Source organism: Oratosquilla oratoria, chromosome 37 (assembly GCF_046742065.1).
Source record: "Oratosquilla oratoria isolate Oo_2021 chromosome 37, ASM4674206v1, whole genome shotgun sequence".
Lineage (NCBI taxonomy): Eukaryota > Metazoa > Arthropoda > Malacostraca > Stomatopoda > Squillidae > Oratosquilla > Oratosquilla oratoria.
In genome coordinates, this window is record NC_134813.1 from 27,228,421 (window position 1) to 27,244,746 (window position 16,326).

The following is a 16,326-nucleotide window of genomic DNA, read 5'->3' on the forward strand; positions in this document are numbered from 1 at the left end:
TTGAAGTCCAATTTGTGATTACTGATTCGCCACCTCATCAAGTCAAATTTGATTATCCGATTCAGGTTCCAAAAATTTATGTCCAGCTAGTGATTATCCAATTTTATTAATTTTTCAAAAGTGATTCAATATTTTCAAAAGCAATTCAATGTATTTCAAAGCAATTTTCAATGTTTCTAAGGGGAATTTAATGCTTTTTTTACCCTAACTAAGCAATTTCTAATACAAAGATACAGAAAAATACATTAAGAAAATATTATTGCAAAAAACAAAGACACTGTCAACCTGGATTAATTGCAAATCGTTTTAAATTGTTGGCAATCTGATTACGATTAATCGATTCATTTGGTGGGGGTCAGTCCATTTGTGATTATCCAATTCATTTGGAGGGGGTTAGTCCAACTTGACTATTTGATTCCAACATGTGAACCCAATTAATCAGATAACTGGATTTCCAAATCGGACCACCCACCTCTGGAAAGCAGACATAGAAGGAGTGAACATGAGGGGGCAACCAAATTTGAGATGGATGGTTGGGGTAGAAGGGGCACTGGGAAAGAGGGGAATGTCTGTTGAGGAAGAAAGGGAGAAGGCAGAAGATAGGAGTGAGTGGAGAATGGTTGTGTATGGATGATGCGGTGATGCATGGAGGGAGGTGGGTGGGGGATGGGGGATGGGGGGAGGATGAGGGAGTATGTGTGAATGATATTTTGATACAGCCTGATGGATTTCTCCCCATATTCTCTTTTTCTGCTTGAAGGGATGGAGAGGCCAATTAAATGAAGCAGCCTGGCTGTGGATGTGCTGTGTCTTGCTGCATTGCTTCTGACCAAGGGCAGTGGGTGAAATGCAGGGATGACCACCCGTTATCCAGGAGGAGCCAAGAAAAGAGGGAGGGAGGGAGGGAGGGGTGGTGAATGGTAGTGGAGTATGTGGGGATGAAATGGGTGGGAGTGGATTTATGTCTTTGAGCTTGGCTCTCCCTTATAAGGAGGAAAAAGCCCTTGGTATATGTATGCATATAAACAGGGCTATAGGAAAAGAGGAGATAAAAAGAAGACTGACAGAAATGAAAACCAGCATAGCACCTGGGTTAGAGGACTGTTACATAGAGTGTCTGACAAAGGGAAAAACATGTAGAGGAATGGCTAGTGAGATTGTTTAATGTGTGTGCCTTGGGAGGGCAGTGTTCCAGTAGACTGGAGAAGTGCATGTATAGTTCCACATCACTCATATCTAAATCATACCTTACATTAGTAAACTGACTAATTTCTAGATAAAAAGAACACAAATTTTGTACCCAATGAGTGAATTTTCTCAACTGTGACAGCAAACTGATATTTCTCATGTTGTCTCAACAGAACTTCCAGTGGGTATATATAAACACCAAAAACTTTATTTCAATTGTCATAAATATTTTCAAAATAACAGCATGAATAACCTTGACATCCATTTCATCATTGAATATCCAGTGAGTGAATTTTCCCCTAATGAAACTTGATACATACCTTGTTGGGAGATTGGTCGACTTAATGCTAAATTCAAAGTTGGATTACACTGAATGATGGAACTTGCAGTTGTCATAGTAATTGGGTTCATGCCAGGTCCTTATGAAATACAAGAAGGACAATTATTTTTTACAGATATTAGAGTTTGGTCAAGAAAACTTTCATATATACATACCAAAGGGCTTTTCCCCCCTTATAAGGGGATAGCCAAATCAAATCCTAAACCCATACAAACCCAGTCATCACCCCTCTCATTTCAGCACCTCATGGATGAAGGATCACCCACGTCTCCCGCAAAACCTCCTGGATCAAAGGCAAAACAGCACTTCCACAGCAGAGCCACCTAACAGCTGGAGCCCTACAACTTCCCCACCCTCATTCACCACAGAAATTTACCGAGCAGAAAAGAACATCCCTTCAGGACACATTATCTATTCATCTATTAACAACTACTCTCCATTCATTCCTATCTTTTACATTCTCTTTTCCTCGCTCATCAGACATTCCTTTTGCATCCATTACCCCATTTACCCCACCCATCCATCTGAGTCTTTGTCTTTCCTCCCAAATCCACTCCATCCACTTCTGATTTCCACACTCTTTGTGCTAGTCACTCCTCACTCTTCTATTCCATATGCCAAAAACCATTACAGTATTCTTTGATCAACCCTATCTGCCAGCTCCCATATCATCCTAGCTATTTGCCTCACCTCCACATTTCTCACTATCAATAGTTGTGACACCTAACGTAATTCTCAAACATGTTTTGGCTCTTCCATTCTGCATACATATCTCAAAAGGCCCATTCCCCCTTTTATGGGGATGGCTGGGCCAGTATATACCCATCCCTCACCCATTTGTTGTCCCTTCTACCTTAACTCCTTATGGATGAAGGATCATCCCTACATCTGCCCACTGCTTGGGTCAGTGGTAATGCAGCAAGACACACTAGGGTTTAACTGCTGAAGTTCGTTTATCTTCACCACTTCATTATATGGTGAGCCTCCTGCCTCACCCACCTGAGAATTTATGGACCAGACAAAAAGAAATCCCTTTAGGCTGCATCAATTTCTCATCCATTCACAACCATCTCTTAACCTCTTCATTCCTTACTCAATAAATATTCCTTCTGCACTTAATGCCCCATTTATCCTGGCCGTCACCATCATAATAATAACAATAATAACAACAACAATAATAATAATGTGTTTTGATTTTCAATGACTGGAAACCCAGACCCACAGCAGCTGGCAAGTCCTAAGGATTTTTTACAAATCTCTCTGTGAAGAAACAATGAACAACTATCTGTGTTGGTGTAGGATGAATTCTGTCACCAGCTTGTACTAGTAGGTAGTTCTCATGAGAAAAGATGGAGGAAATACAGTTACAGAAAGAGATTTTGAGCCTGATCCAAAGGCCTACAGTCATCTCCTTAAACTGCACCTCCTGCAAAGAACAATAACATTCTAAGCCAATGTTCTTCTCTTACCTGAATTATTCGGCATTCCTGGCATCTGAGAAGCCCCTGGTCCTGGCATCATGGTTCCCCCTGCTCCTGCTCCAGTTGCCATTCCAGTGAACTGATTACCACCAGAGCCTACATTTGATGCTCCTGGACCTTGCATTGGCATGGGCTGTAACTATCACATGATTTTATTGTCAAGAACCTTTTGCTTTGAAGGCATTTTAAAATTTTGTCTTTACAACTATTTCCATTAAACAGATTAACATGTATGATTCTTCAAAAAACACAATACATTCAGCCTTTTATTTAATGGAGCCCCATTAGATGGATTTTGGAGTTAACGGATATAATGCGAGTCCTTCTCCCTTCCCCTCCAACTGTACAATCAAGAACCCATCTTCAAAATCCTTCACAATTCTGATACTAAACTACCTTCTTCATAAGTACTTATCAGACCAATTCCCCCGCCCACTCTTTTGTCTGCAAAATCAAGGGATGAGTGCATTTACTTTATTCATGAATTAAAAAAAATGACTACAAACACAATTATTCCTTACCTGGCCCTGCTTGTTACTTGCCGACTTCTGTGCTTGGACTACTGATCTGATTTTTGTAACGAAGGCAACCTGATCATTAGGTATAAAGCCAACGTAAGCTTTCTTCTCTCCTGAGAACAACAGGATCAGAACTTTGATTTCATTCTGGCTCGCATTGCTGTGTGTTACATGAACACATCCAGCCTAGAAAACAAAATGAAACAATATAGTTTCTTGCAAAACTAAGGCATTTCTATAATTCTATATTTCGCAAAATTCTATTTCCCATGAAGGAGTACATTCTACAATAACAAAAAGATCAGTCAGAACTGACAAAGCCATAACTTTCTTCATATAACATAAAGAAAACTGCTGCAGTTTAGAATGCTCCTAAATCTATATATTTGTTCTTGATTATTACGACTTTTTAAAACAAAGTCTGTTTTCAAAACATAAACCAAGTATAACTGACCATTCCTCTTGTAAGGATACTTGTGAGAACTTCGAGTGCTGGACATGGTTCGGGCATAAACATAACGGTCTTGACATTTTTGAAGAACATATTACCCATAGAACTCAATATTGTCTTTGGAATAATCTGCACCATCAAAGTTGCTGGCCAGTTGTCTGTTTTGCTGAAAAATAAATAATTGAATAAATAAAAGAAATAAAAGAGATTAATAAATATCCAGGAGGTGCTAAGATAAGAGGGAGGGTGGAGGGGTGTGGAGTGTATTCAGGGATGGAATGGGTGGGAATGATTTTATGCCTTTTCCTTTTTGGCTACCTCCCTTGTAAGGGGGAAAACGCCTTGGTATATGTATGTATGTAATAAATAAAAACACTTGGATTCTGGCTCAGCTATGAGAGAGCCTGCTGGAATAAGTGGGAAATTTCAATATCTATCTATATTCCAAAAGGCTTCTTCCTCCATACAGGGGAAGTAGCCCGCCAAGGCATGCACCCACTCTTACCCATCCAACACCCATTTGCTTTCCTCTCATTTTTGCTCATTGTAGATAAAGGACCATTGTATAAGTGTGCATACATTTAAGTACATACATACAAATTGAACAGTAAAACAGTTAATGCCAAAACTATACACAAATTCAAAAGCAGCCTGGATGTGGAGATACAAAAACATATCAAAATGAGCATAGCTCTTGTCCTGTAAAATACATACATACATACATACATATACCAAGGCTTTTTCCCCCTTCCAAGGGAGGTAGCCACAAAGGGAAAGGCATAAAAACACTCCCACCCATTTCATCCCTAAATACACTCCACACCCCTCCCACCCTTCCTCTCATCTGAGCACCTCCTGGATGACGGGTCATCCCTGAACCCTGCCCACCGCCCTGGGTCAGAAGCAGTGTCGCAAGACACAGTACATCCACAGCAAGGCCGCTTCATTTAATCGGCGACCCCCCCTCTCCGTCCCCCTTTGCATATAAGGAGAGGACGGGGAGAAATCCCTTCGGGCTGCGTCAAAATTTACTCACACATACTACCCCACCCCCCACCCCCCCGCCCATTCCTCCTCATGCAGTCACAACATCATCCATATACAACTGTATAATACTGTAAAATCAACTGTAAAATACAACTAGGTAAATACATACAGCAATGGCTTTTTCCCCCTTACAAGGAAGGTACCCAAAGTCAAAGGCATAAATCCACTCCCACCCTGTTTGGGATGTTGGCTGCATATTATTGTGGGGTTAAAAGCTGTTAAGTAGAATGCAGCTGATACTTCAGGGTCTATATGGGGTGCCCCTATGGACCAGAGCCACACATCATTTTGTCTGTGATAGAGGAAATCTCTATTCATGGAGAAATGATGCTACTTTACTATACTCTGAATGTCACTCTGTTATGATGTCCACCAACTCTTAATAATGTCTTGTACCATTTCTCTGAATATTCATTTCCTTTCATGCTGAACCCTGTGGTAGGGGAGAATGAATACTGCCACCGAGTGTTCCCACTTGAGTTGTAAAAGGCGACAAAAAACAGGATGGGAATAGGACTAGGCATCCTACTCTTTGTAATCCCAAAGGGGATATTCCTAAAAAAAAAAAGCAAAGACATACTGTAAATCTCCCCATCTTCTCCTTTTCTGCATGAGGGGACGGAGAGGGGGGTCGCCGATTTAATGAAGCAGCCTTGCTGTGGATGTGCTGTATCTTGTGACACTGCTTCTGACCCAGGCCAGTGGGCGAGATGCAGGGATGACCCGTCATCCAGGAGGTGCCAAGATAAGAGGGAAGGAAGAGGGTGGAGGGGAGTGGAGTGTGATGGGGATGGAATGGATGGGAGTGGTTTTATACCTGTTTTTGGCTACCTCCCTTATAATGGGGGAAAAAGCCTTTGTTATTTGTATGTATGTTTTCTTGGACCAATACCAATGACAAAACCCTACAAGATGGAGGCCACAAAGAATCATCTTCCTTCTACTCATCTCTAAAATTCATCAACACCTTCACTTCTATTGGGAGGTGTAATACAGAGAGGATGACACTTGGCCTCCTAAAATCTCTCTCTATGGCTACCCCCTGTGAAAGGGGAAAAAAGTCTTTGGTATATGTATGCATGTATCAACTTCAACTGTAATTCCCCAATCTTTATACATAATGGGAGCTGAATCTGCAACTTCTCATCTCCTACACTAAGACCAGGTGATGCAAACTACCTTATAATACAACACAGGCAACAGTTCATTCTTTTTTCTCCAAACAGATCTATGAATGGTTTCAGGACCATTGCCAGCCACTATAGGGTTGCAGGATTCCAAACAGTGAAACCTGAGGCAACTAGCTCTATGAATCCACCATTTTATTTTTCCTAACCTCCTGGGATCAATCATGGGTACCTGCATGTGGTGGTTCTGCAAGATGGTTCTGCATTCAGACCACCGTTCTGCTTTAAAAGAATACTAATATAGATAAGGCTTGGCCACATATGTATCTTGTCCCTGATGCAATCACTACACAGATGAACACATCACTTTCCATTGCCCTACTCTATTCCCAAACAACAGTAGCACAATATCTCTTCCTTGACTGAGTTGTCGGTCAATTTTTTGGCTTTTGTCAGTCACCTGGGAGCCTTGGGTTTCTTTCAATAAGATCGGAATCTTCTGATCCTCCTTCCAACCCTTTGGCTTATAGTGCAGATATGTAATTTAAAAAATCTAGTTCCTAACAATGACAACCTAACACTCAGATATAATAAGAAATATGAGAAGTATGATAGGGGTTACTAGGCTGGATGGAGTGAGAAATGAGAAGGTGCAGAGGAGAATAGAGGTAGAAAGGGAGTTGGGAGATGGGGTTGATGAAAGAGTATTGGGATGGTTTGGACACATGGAAAGAATGAGTGCAGAAAGACTAGTAAAAGAGGTGCGCAAGGCAGAGGTGAAAGGAGTGAACATAGGGGGCAACCTAGGATGAGTTGGATGGATGTGGTAAAAGGGGGATTGGGAAAGAGGGGAATGTCTATTGAGAAAAGACAGGAGAGGACAGAAGATAGAGGCGAATGGAGAATGGTTGTGTATGGATGATGCTGTGATGCATGAGGGGGAGTGGGTGGGGGATAGGGGGTGAGGGAGTATGTGTGAGAAATAAACTGAGACAGCCGAAGGAATTTCTCCCCGTATTCTTTTCTGCATGAGGGAGATGGAGAGAGGGGGGGGTCACCAATTTAATGAAGCGGCCTTGCTGTGGATGTGCTGTATCTTGCGACACTGCTTCTGACCCAGGGCAGAGGGAAAGATGTAGGGATGACCCGTCATCCAGGAGGTGCCAAGATAAGAGGGAGGGAAGGGGGTGGATGGGAGTGGAATATGTTGGGGATGGAATGGGTGGGAGTGGTTTTTATGCCTTTGATTTTTTGGCTACCTTACTTGTAAGGGGGAAAAAGCCTTGGTATATGTATGTATGTATGTATGTTTATTTTTGTTATCATCTGTCTGTTTATTATTATTTGCTTGATTCTCATTTATTATATTAGTTACATGTCAATTTACTATTATTTACTATTTACCTGTTTGTTTATTATTTAACCATACCTATGCATTTATTCATGTATTTAATTTATGATTTACATTATTATAGTTTTTATTTATTCATTTATTTATTTATCATTATTATGATTTCTTTTGCATTCGACCTAGATGTAGACAAAAAGGTCTCCTGTTGGCATGTTCTGCCTTTGTAATCCATATACATATATATATATATATATATATATATATATATACATATATATATATATATATATATATATACATATATATATATATATAATCAAAAGGCTTCTTCCCCCTTTCAAGGGAGGTACCCAGCCAAGGCATGCACCCACCCCAACCCATCAAATGTGTAAAATTTGTACTTACACTTCAATTTCTCCATTGATGACCTGTGATGTCATTTTGCACTGAACCTGGTGTGTTGTGCGAGTATTTCCATCTGTTCGCTTTTCATGCCATTCTAATATGCCTTGCCACGCCGGTACTCTCTGCTGAAAGAGAAAAACATTAAGTGATAGAATGAATGCATGCACCCAAAACATAAGAACATAAAAATGGAGGAGATTGCAAGAGACCATAAAGCCTACACAAAGTAGTTCTATGTCTTGACGAGTTAAACACCATATGAGGATGGCGCCTTTATTTGTACGACGTTTCGCTTATTACAGCTTTTTTAAGTACTAGTTGAGATACATATGCTTGAGATAAAATAAGGGGAAAGGAGGGAACGGGGAGAGAAAAGAAGAAGGGGGGGGAAGGAAGAGGAGGAGGAGGAGGAGGAGGAGGAGGAGGAGGAGGAGGAGAGAAGGAGGAGAAGGGGGATGGAACACTGGGAAAGGCTCCGTCCTCATATGGTGTTTAACTTGTCAATCATGTCGGCAACTGCCACTTTCATGAAAAGTTCTATGTCCCTTACCACCTGCCATCCCTATCCATAGTTATCTGATCTTATCTTAAAATAAAAAATTGTTTTGGTGCTCATTCCATTCGTTAACCACTCAATTGATACAACAGTTCTTGCCTATTTCCTTCTTAAACCTAAATCTGTCCAATTTAAATCCATTACAAGTCCTGCCCTATTGTCTTAATATGATGACCTTGCATGCATCACCCTTGTTAGAGCCCTTGACCCATTTGACAACCTCTATTTGAACATCCTGCACTCTTCATCTTTCTAGAGTGTAAGTTAAGGTGCCACTGGAGAAGTTGTATACTCATTAAGTTCCATGCTACAAAGTCCACTGCAAGGGGTATCGTACTAGCCTCTCAACAGGGGGGAGTTTGTGACGTTATACCACATCATCATCATCAAGTTAAGGTGCCTAACCCTGTCTTCATATGGTAAATTTTTAAACCCTTGTATCATTATGGTCATTCTCCTCTGTACTGATTCTAGTGAGTTAATATCCATTGTATATGATGGAGACTAAAAGTGTACCAAATTGTCATGGACGGATCTATCTCCAGCAGTGAAAAAGTACATTCTATTTACATAATATTACACATTCACAACAAACTATTACATTCTTTATTCTCTGGTTTGAATATCCACATTATCCCACATTTTTTTTCAAACTTTTTATCTATCAATAATTTACCTCTGAAATCTCAATTTTTTTTTTTTTTTTTTTTTAGAAAATACAGAGGGCACTTCAAAAGACTAACTTCTACCTTTACTACAATATGAAAATACAAAAATTTAAATATTGTCAATATTCTTCCAACTTGTTCTTTTACAAAAATTACCACCCCTGGGTGGGGGAATATCAGATAATTTTTTTGGTGGAAAGTAGGTTGATAGTGAAGACAGATGGAGAAAGAGGAAAAGGACAGAAGGTAGGGAGATGTTTAAAGTACACTGCCTAAATAAGAGAAAAGGATGAGTACAAGATGAAGCTGAGAGAAGAGTGGAAGGGAGTGAAGGATAGAGTAGAACTAGGGGTGGAGGTGGAGTGGGGATGTTTCAAGAAGGGAGTCACAAGGTGTGCAAAGAGGGTAGGTAGAACAAGGAGGACAGGAGGAAATAGAAGGAAGGGTAGTGACTGGTGGGATGATCAGCAAAGAAAATTGTAGAAGAGAAGAAACAAGTATTTATAGATTGGTTACAAAATAGGGCAATAGAATCATGTGAGAGGTACAAAGAAAAGAAAAGAAAAGAGAAAAAGTACAAGATAAAGGAGGCAAAGAGGAGAGCAAATGTGAAATGGGGTAGGAGTATGACAGAAATTTTCTAAAGTAATAAAAATATTTATTTGGAAGGAAATTATGTGAGGAAGAGGAGCCAAATCAAGTAGAAAGGGTAAAAAGTGCAGATGGAGAGATGATAATGGAAGAGACAGCAGTATGAGGAAGATGGGCGGAGTGGTTTAAGGTGTTGCTGAATTGAGGGAGGATAGGGAGGGAAAGGTAGTTGCAGTGGGAGATGCTAAGGAAATGACAGTGATGAATGAGGAAAATGGAGGAAAAACAAGGAAAGATGAGGTGAAAACAATTATCAAAATGACGAATTAGATAGGTGCCACATGGAGTGTCTAAAAAAAGGGAGGTACAGTGAGGGCACACCGGCTGGTGAGGTTATTTAATGCTTGTCTAAAAGAGGGTAGAGTACCAAAGGACTGGAGGAGTGCCTGTATAGTTCTGCTTTACAAGGGAAAAGGGGACAAGTGTAAGTGTAGTAGCTTCACAGGGATCAGTTTGTTGAGTGTAGTTGGGAAGGCTTACTGGAGGGGAGGGTTTTGATTGAGAGGATTAGGAGAGGAACAGAGGGTATAATTGGTGAGGAAAGGTGTGGGTTTAGGACAGGTAGGGGTTGTGTGGTAAGGATGTTTTTTTGGGCCTTTATAGATATCGAAATGGCTTATGACAGGGTACACAGGAAGGCACTGTGGGAGGTATTGCAGATATATGGGATAGTAGGAAAGCTGTTAAGTCCAGTCAAAAGTTTTTCTGAGAGTTGTAGAGCCTGTGTTTGAATTAGAAATGGAGAGAGTGAGTGGTTTGAGGTAAAGGTAAGACTTTGCCAGGGTTGTGTTATGTCACCTTGGCTATTCAATTTATACATGGAGGGGGTAGTGTGAGAGATAAACGCAAGGGTAATGGGCCAGGGATTGGAAATGATGAAAGAAAATGGAGAAAAATGGGAGATAAGCTAGTGGTTGTTTGCTGATGACACTGCAGTTGTGGCAGGATCAGAGGGGGGATTAAGGAAGTTAGTTTGGGAAGGTGTGCAAAAGAAGGAAGTTGAAGATAAATGTGGGTAAAAGTAAGGTGATGAGATGTACAAGGGGAGAGGACGGCAGCATATTGGAAGTGAGTATTAACCTCTTTAATACGAGTCAAATCCTGACGTGCAGCATTGGATGCCTGAGGTATGATGATTGATGGATCTTTCAAGCATTACATAATATAGTCACTGCTGTACCACTCATTCTCTTTCACTGAGTAATAATAAAAAAAGAAAACTTGATCAAGCCAGTTCACAGAATTTGGGAGTCACTCAGCTACAACAACATACATACATATACCAAAGGCTTTTTCCCCCTTACAAGGGAGGTAGTCAAAAAAACAAAGGCATAAAGACTATTCCCACCCATTCCATCCTCAACACACTCCACTCCCCTCAACCCTCTACCTGCACTCTTATCTTAGCTCCTCCAGGATGATAGGTCATCCCTGCATCTTGTCCACTGCCCTGGGTCAGAAGCAGTGTCATAAGACACAACACATCCACAGCAAGGCCATTTCATAAAATTGGTGCCCCCCCTCCATCCCCCCATGCAGAAAAGAAGAAGACGGATAGAAATCCCTTCAGACTGCGTCAAAATTTTCTCACACATACTACCTCACCCCCCATCCCCCACCCATTCCACCTCATGCATCACAACCTCATCCATATACAACCATTCTCCATTCACCCGTCTTCTGTCCTCTCCCATCCTTCCTCAACAGACATTCCCCTCTTCCCCAAAGCCCCTTTTACCCCATCCATCCATCTCATCCTAGATCGTCCCCTCATATTCACTCCCTCCACTTCTGCCTTCCACACCTCTTTTACTAGTCTTTCTTCACTCATTCTTTCCATGTGTCCAAACCATCCCAAAACTCTTTCATTCACCCTATCTCTCAACTCCCTTACCACCCCCATTCTCCTCCTCACCTCATTTCTCACTCTACAACTACAAAATAGATAAAATCAAAATGCTGACACCGGAATCCTTGTTTACCCACTCTTGCCTCATGACACCTATGTAGGCATCATTAGATGGAAGGGGTAAGTAAGGGAGAGAGACTGAAGGAAATAACTTTAAACACTTGGGTGCGAATGTGGCGGGAAAGGGAGGAGTGAAGGTGGAAGTAGAATGTAGATTGAGAGAAGCAAGTAAATGCGTTGTGGGATCAAAAAGTGTAATGTGAAAAAGACATTCGGGAATGGATGCTAAGAAGAGACTGTATGAAGGAGTGATTGTCCCAATAGCACTGTATGGGGAAGAAACATGGAACATAAGTGAGGAAGATAGGAAGAGTTTAAATGTGTTTGTGATGAAATTCTTAAGAAGTACGGTAGGGGTTACAAGGCTGGATAGAATGAGAAACGAGGAGGTGATGAGGAGAGCAGGGGTGGAAAGGGAGTTGGGAGATATGGCTGATGAAAGAGAATTGGGACGGTTTGGACACATGGAAGAAATGAGTAAAGAAAGATTAGTGAAACAGGTGTGAAGAGCAGAGGTAGAAAGAATGAACATAAGGGGGAGACCAAGGATGAGATGGATGGATGGGGTAAATGGGGCAATGAGAAAGAGGGGAATGTCTGTTGAGGAAGGAAGGGAGAAGACAGAAGATAGGGGTGAGTGGCTGCGATGCATAGAAGGGAGTGGGTGGGGGGATGGGGGGGTTAGGGAGTATGCGTGAATGATATTTGGACACAGACCGAAAGGAATTCTCCCTGTCTTCTCTTTTTCTGAATGAGGGGATGGAAAGGGGGGTCACCAATTAAATGAAGCAGCCTTGCTGTGGATGTGTTGTGTTGTGCTACATTGCTTTTCACGCATGGCAGTGGGCGAGATGCAGGGATGACCTGTCACCCAGGAGGGAGGGGTGGTGAATGGGGGTGGAGTATGTGGGGATGAGATGGGTGGGAGTGGATTTATGCCTTTATCTTTGACTACTTCACTTGTATGGGGGAAAAAGCCATTAGTATATATACATATACATACATACATATACCAAGGCTTTTTCCCTCTTCCAAGGGAGGTAGCCAAAAAGGGAAAGGCATAAAAACACTCCCACCCATTTCATCCCTAAATACACTCCACACCCCTCCCACCCTCCCTCTCATCTGAGCTCCTCCTGGATGACGGGTCATCCCTGCACCCTGCCCACCGCCCTGGGTCAGAAGCAGTGTCGCAAGACACAGCACATCCACAGCAAGGCTGCTTCATATAAATACATGCATACACATAGACATCAACCATCCCTCCCATCTTAGCACCTTGGAGACGTCTCTAGCAGTAGCAATATAATTTCTTATCCTTATATTGCTAGGAAAACTAGCACAAATACAAATACTAACAGGTTGTGGTGTTTGCTGTGGCTGTTGTTGTGGTTGTTGTTGCTGAACCTGGTTCATGTTTCCATTCTGTGGGGTTGTACCTTGGTTTGCTGCAACTGAAAAAAAGAAAAACAATAATATCTGTATTACAATCGTGTCTTCCCTCCCCACCAAAGAAGACATATACTAATGGCCTTCTCTAGACAATTTCTACTATAATTCAAAATGCAATAGTTTGTGTATGATAAAAATTACTTACTTCTCTGTACTGGGCAATGACTGCATGAGTTTTATGCACGGATTTTACTGATGCTCCAATGGAACAAGTCACACAGTTCTTTTTTATGTAAGTGGAGATGAATCAATGCTCAAATAAAGACTGTTGATCACTTAATTTCTATTACCACTCCTTAAATCTCTCTTTTACCACCTCTAGACTCCCTTCTCTTAACCCCTTCCATACGGTGCCGCACACGTAGGCGTCATGGACTTAGATCTCGGTGGCAGCAGCCAATGCCAGCCGTACGACGTGTCGTAATAATACTCGCATCATAAAATATAGTCACCGCTTACATCGATCGTTCTCTCTTCACCCGTGAATTTTGATAACCATAGAAAATGCGATTACAAAAGAATTAGAAATAATGTCATTATGGAGGGGCGACTACAATAAATATAATCAAGACGCCGATATGGCAGCCTCGCGAATACACTCGCTCCCCATGACGCCTACGTGTGCGGCACCGTATGGAAGGGGTTAAACACAATATTGTCTCCAAGGATAGAAGCACTGTTTATTACTGATGAAATGCTAATACTTACTACAAGTCTGCGTATATTTAAAGAGGTAAAAAAAAAATATCATGAACAGAAAATGATGGCTTTACCTACCCATATGTATGTTTGGATTGCCAGGCATGTTGGAAGCACATGTTGTTTCTGGTTGCATCTGTGACGGAGATTGTTGCTGGTGCAGGAGACCTCCTGCCCCAGGACGTTGGCCTTGTCCCCAGCTGTTGGCTCCCCTTAGATTTACTGTGTCTGATCATGAAAGAACAAGTGTCATACATACATATACATATACCAAGGCTTTTCCCCCCTTACAAGGGAGGTAGCCTATGGCTCCCCTTAGATTTACTGTGTCTGTACAAAATACATCATGAAAGAACAAGTGTCAATATTCATAATATCCTTCCTTCAACACTGAAGAAACTGCTAAAATAAATTATCTATTTTTCATGACAAATCCTTAATGATGTTCAACATATGATGATAATAGCTGCCTCGAGTTTCACTGACTGAAGCCCACAGCCCTACAGTGGCATCCAATAGTCCTCAGACCCTCCCATAGAGCTCTCTGTGAAGAAACTTTGGACAGCTGTCTGTCTTGTACTAGTGTGGGACTGTGTTTATGTCACAACCTGAGAGTAGAAATATGAGAGCAGGAACCAGATTTTAGCTCTCCACATGTGAAAAAGTGAAAGAAACACAAGTTGATAGAGAGATCTTGGGACCAGGCTGGAGACCAAATGTCAGCCCCTTGGGGCTGTAACTCTGGATGGAGGTGAAGGGGGGCCATAGGTACATCCATCCATACATATACAAATGGCTCTTTCCCCCTTACAAGGGAGGTAGCCAAAAATAAGACAAAAAATCCACTCCCACCCATTCCATCCACACATACTCCACTCCCATTCACCAACCCTCTCTCCCTCTTTTCTTAGGTTCTCCTGGATCTTGTCCACTGCCCTGTGTCAGAAGCAGTGTTGCAAGACACAGCACATCCACACGAAAAAAAAAAAAAAAAAAAAAAAAAAAAAAAAAAAAAAAAAAAAAAAAAAAAAAAAAAAAAAAAAAACACCTGTCCCCTCGTGCAGAAAAGGAGAAGACAGGGAGAAATCCCTTTGGGCTGAATCAATTTATTTTTCACACATACTCTCTCACCCCCATGCCCCCCACTCCCCCTCATGCATCACAGCATCATCCATACACAACCATTTTCCATTCACCCCTATCTTCTGTCCTCTCCCATCCTTCCTCAACAGACATTCTCCTCTTTCCCAATGCCCCCCTTCCCGCATCCACCCATTTCATCCACACCTCTTTTACTAATCTTTCTTCACTCATTCTTTCCATGTGTCTAAACCATCCCAATACTCTTTCATCAACCCTATCTCCCAACTCCCTTTCCACTCCAGTTATCCTCCTCACCTCCTCATTTCTCATTCTATCCAGCCTAGTAACCCCTATCATACTTCTCAGGCACTTCACCTCAAACACATTCAAACTCCTCTCTTATATTCCATGTTTCTGCCCCATACAGTGCTGTCAGCACAATCATTCCTTCATACAATCTCCTCTTGGCATCCATTCCCAAATGTCTATTTCTCATCACACTTTTTAATACTCCAAGGCATTTATTCGCTTCTCTAAATCTACATTCTACCTCCACTTCCACTCCTCCCTTTCCTGCCACATTCACACCCAAGTATCTAAAACTATCCACTTCCTCCAGTCTCTCTCCCTTAATATTCACTTCCAGTTTGCTGTCACTTTCTCCCCTCGTACATCTCATCACCTTATTTTTACGCACATTTATCTTCAGCTTCCTTCATTCACACACATTCCCAAACTCTGTCACCAACTTCCCCAATCCCTCCTCTGATCCTGCTACAAGCACAGTGGCATCAGCATACAACAACTGGCTTATCTCCCACTTTTCTCCATTTTACAATATAAAATGCTCACAAGTTCAACCAATATAAAATCCTTTTAATTATGTAAAATTTCCTACCTCCTGGTCTTCTGAGTCCTGTTGGCATTATACCTGATATCATTGGACTCTGACCTAAAAGGCAAGAATGAGATTCAGGTAACCATTGTGTAACATTTGGTATATACAAATACTAGTCTTCCAATTTATTATTTTCACAAGGTAAATACATCCCTCATTTACTTGTTATTCTGTATCTTAGGACAATATGCATACAGTACCTGGAACCTGGCCTGGATTAACAAGCTGACTACCAAGGCCTGGTGTTGTTCCACGGTTTGGAAACATCTGCTGAAAAAAGAATAATAAAAAAATAAATAAGTAAACATGTCAGAAATAGAAAGCAAACTACACCAAACAACTTAATACTACAAGAAACATCCCTGACATATACACAAAAAAATACTATTCCTCCAAGACTTATAAATCATATTAATCACCTGTGATCACCGTCCAGCACTAC

At 41.4% G+C, this 16,326-nt stretch overlaps 1 protein-coding gene across 6 annotated transcripts in view; it reads right to left on the reverse strand.

Moving 5' to 3' along the window:
* Positions 1 to 16,326, reverse strand: part of LOC143019571 (mediator of RNA polymerase II transcription subunit 25-like) — a 37,656-nt gene that overhangs the window by 5,972 nt on the left and 15,358 nt on the right. For 3 of the 6 annotated variants that reach the window (XM_076175347.1, XM_076175346.1, XM_076175342.1), the window contains 9 exons: positions 16,085 to 16,154; positions 15,885 to 15,938; positions 13,982 to 14,131; positions 13,112 to 13,206; positions 7,909 to 8,033; positions 3,982 to 4,144; positions 3,531 to 3,713; positions 2,998 to 3,148; positions 1,509 to 1,607 (listed from right to left, as the gene is read on the reverse strand). In XM_076175347.1, the coding sequence (XP_076031462.1) occupies positions 1,509 to 1,607; positions 2,998 to 3,148; positions 3,531 to 3,713; positions 3,982 to 4,144; positions 7,909 to 8,033; positions 13,112 to 13,206; positions 13,982 to 14,131; positions 15,885 to 15,938; positions 16,085 to 16,154 (1,090 nt within the window). The remainder of the gene's footprint in view (positions 1 to 1,508; positions 1,608 to 2,997; positions 3,149 to 3,530; positions 3,714 to 3,981; positions 4,145 to 7,908; positions 8,034 to 13,111; positions 13,207 to 13,981; positions 14,132 to 15,884; positions 15,939 to 16,084; positions 16,155 to 16,326) is intronic. The other 3 variants (XM_076175344.1, XM_076175343.1, XM_076175345.1) reach the window with 3 other exon arrangements.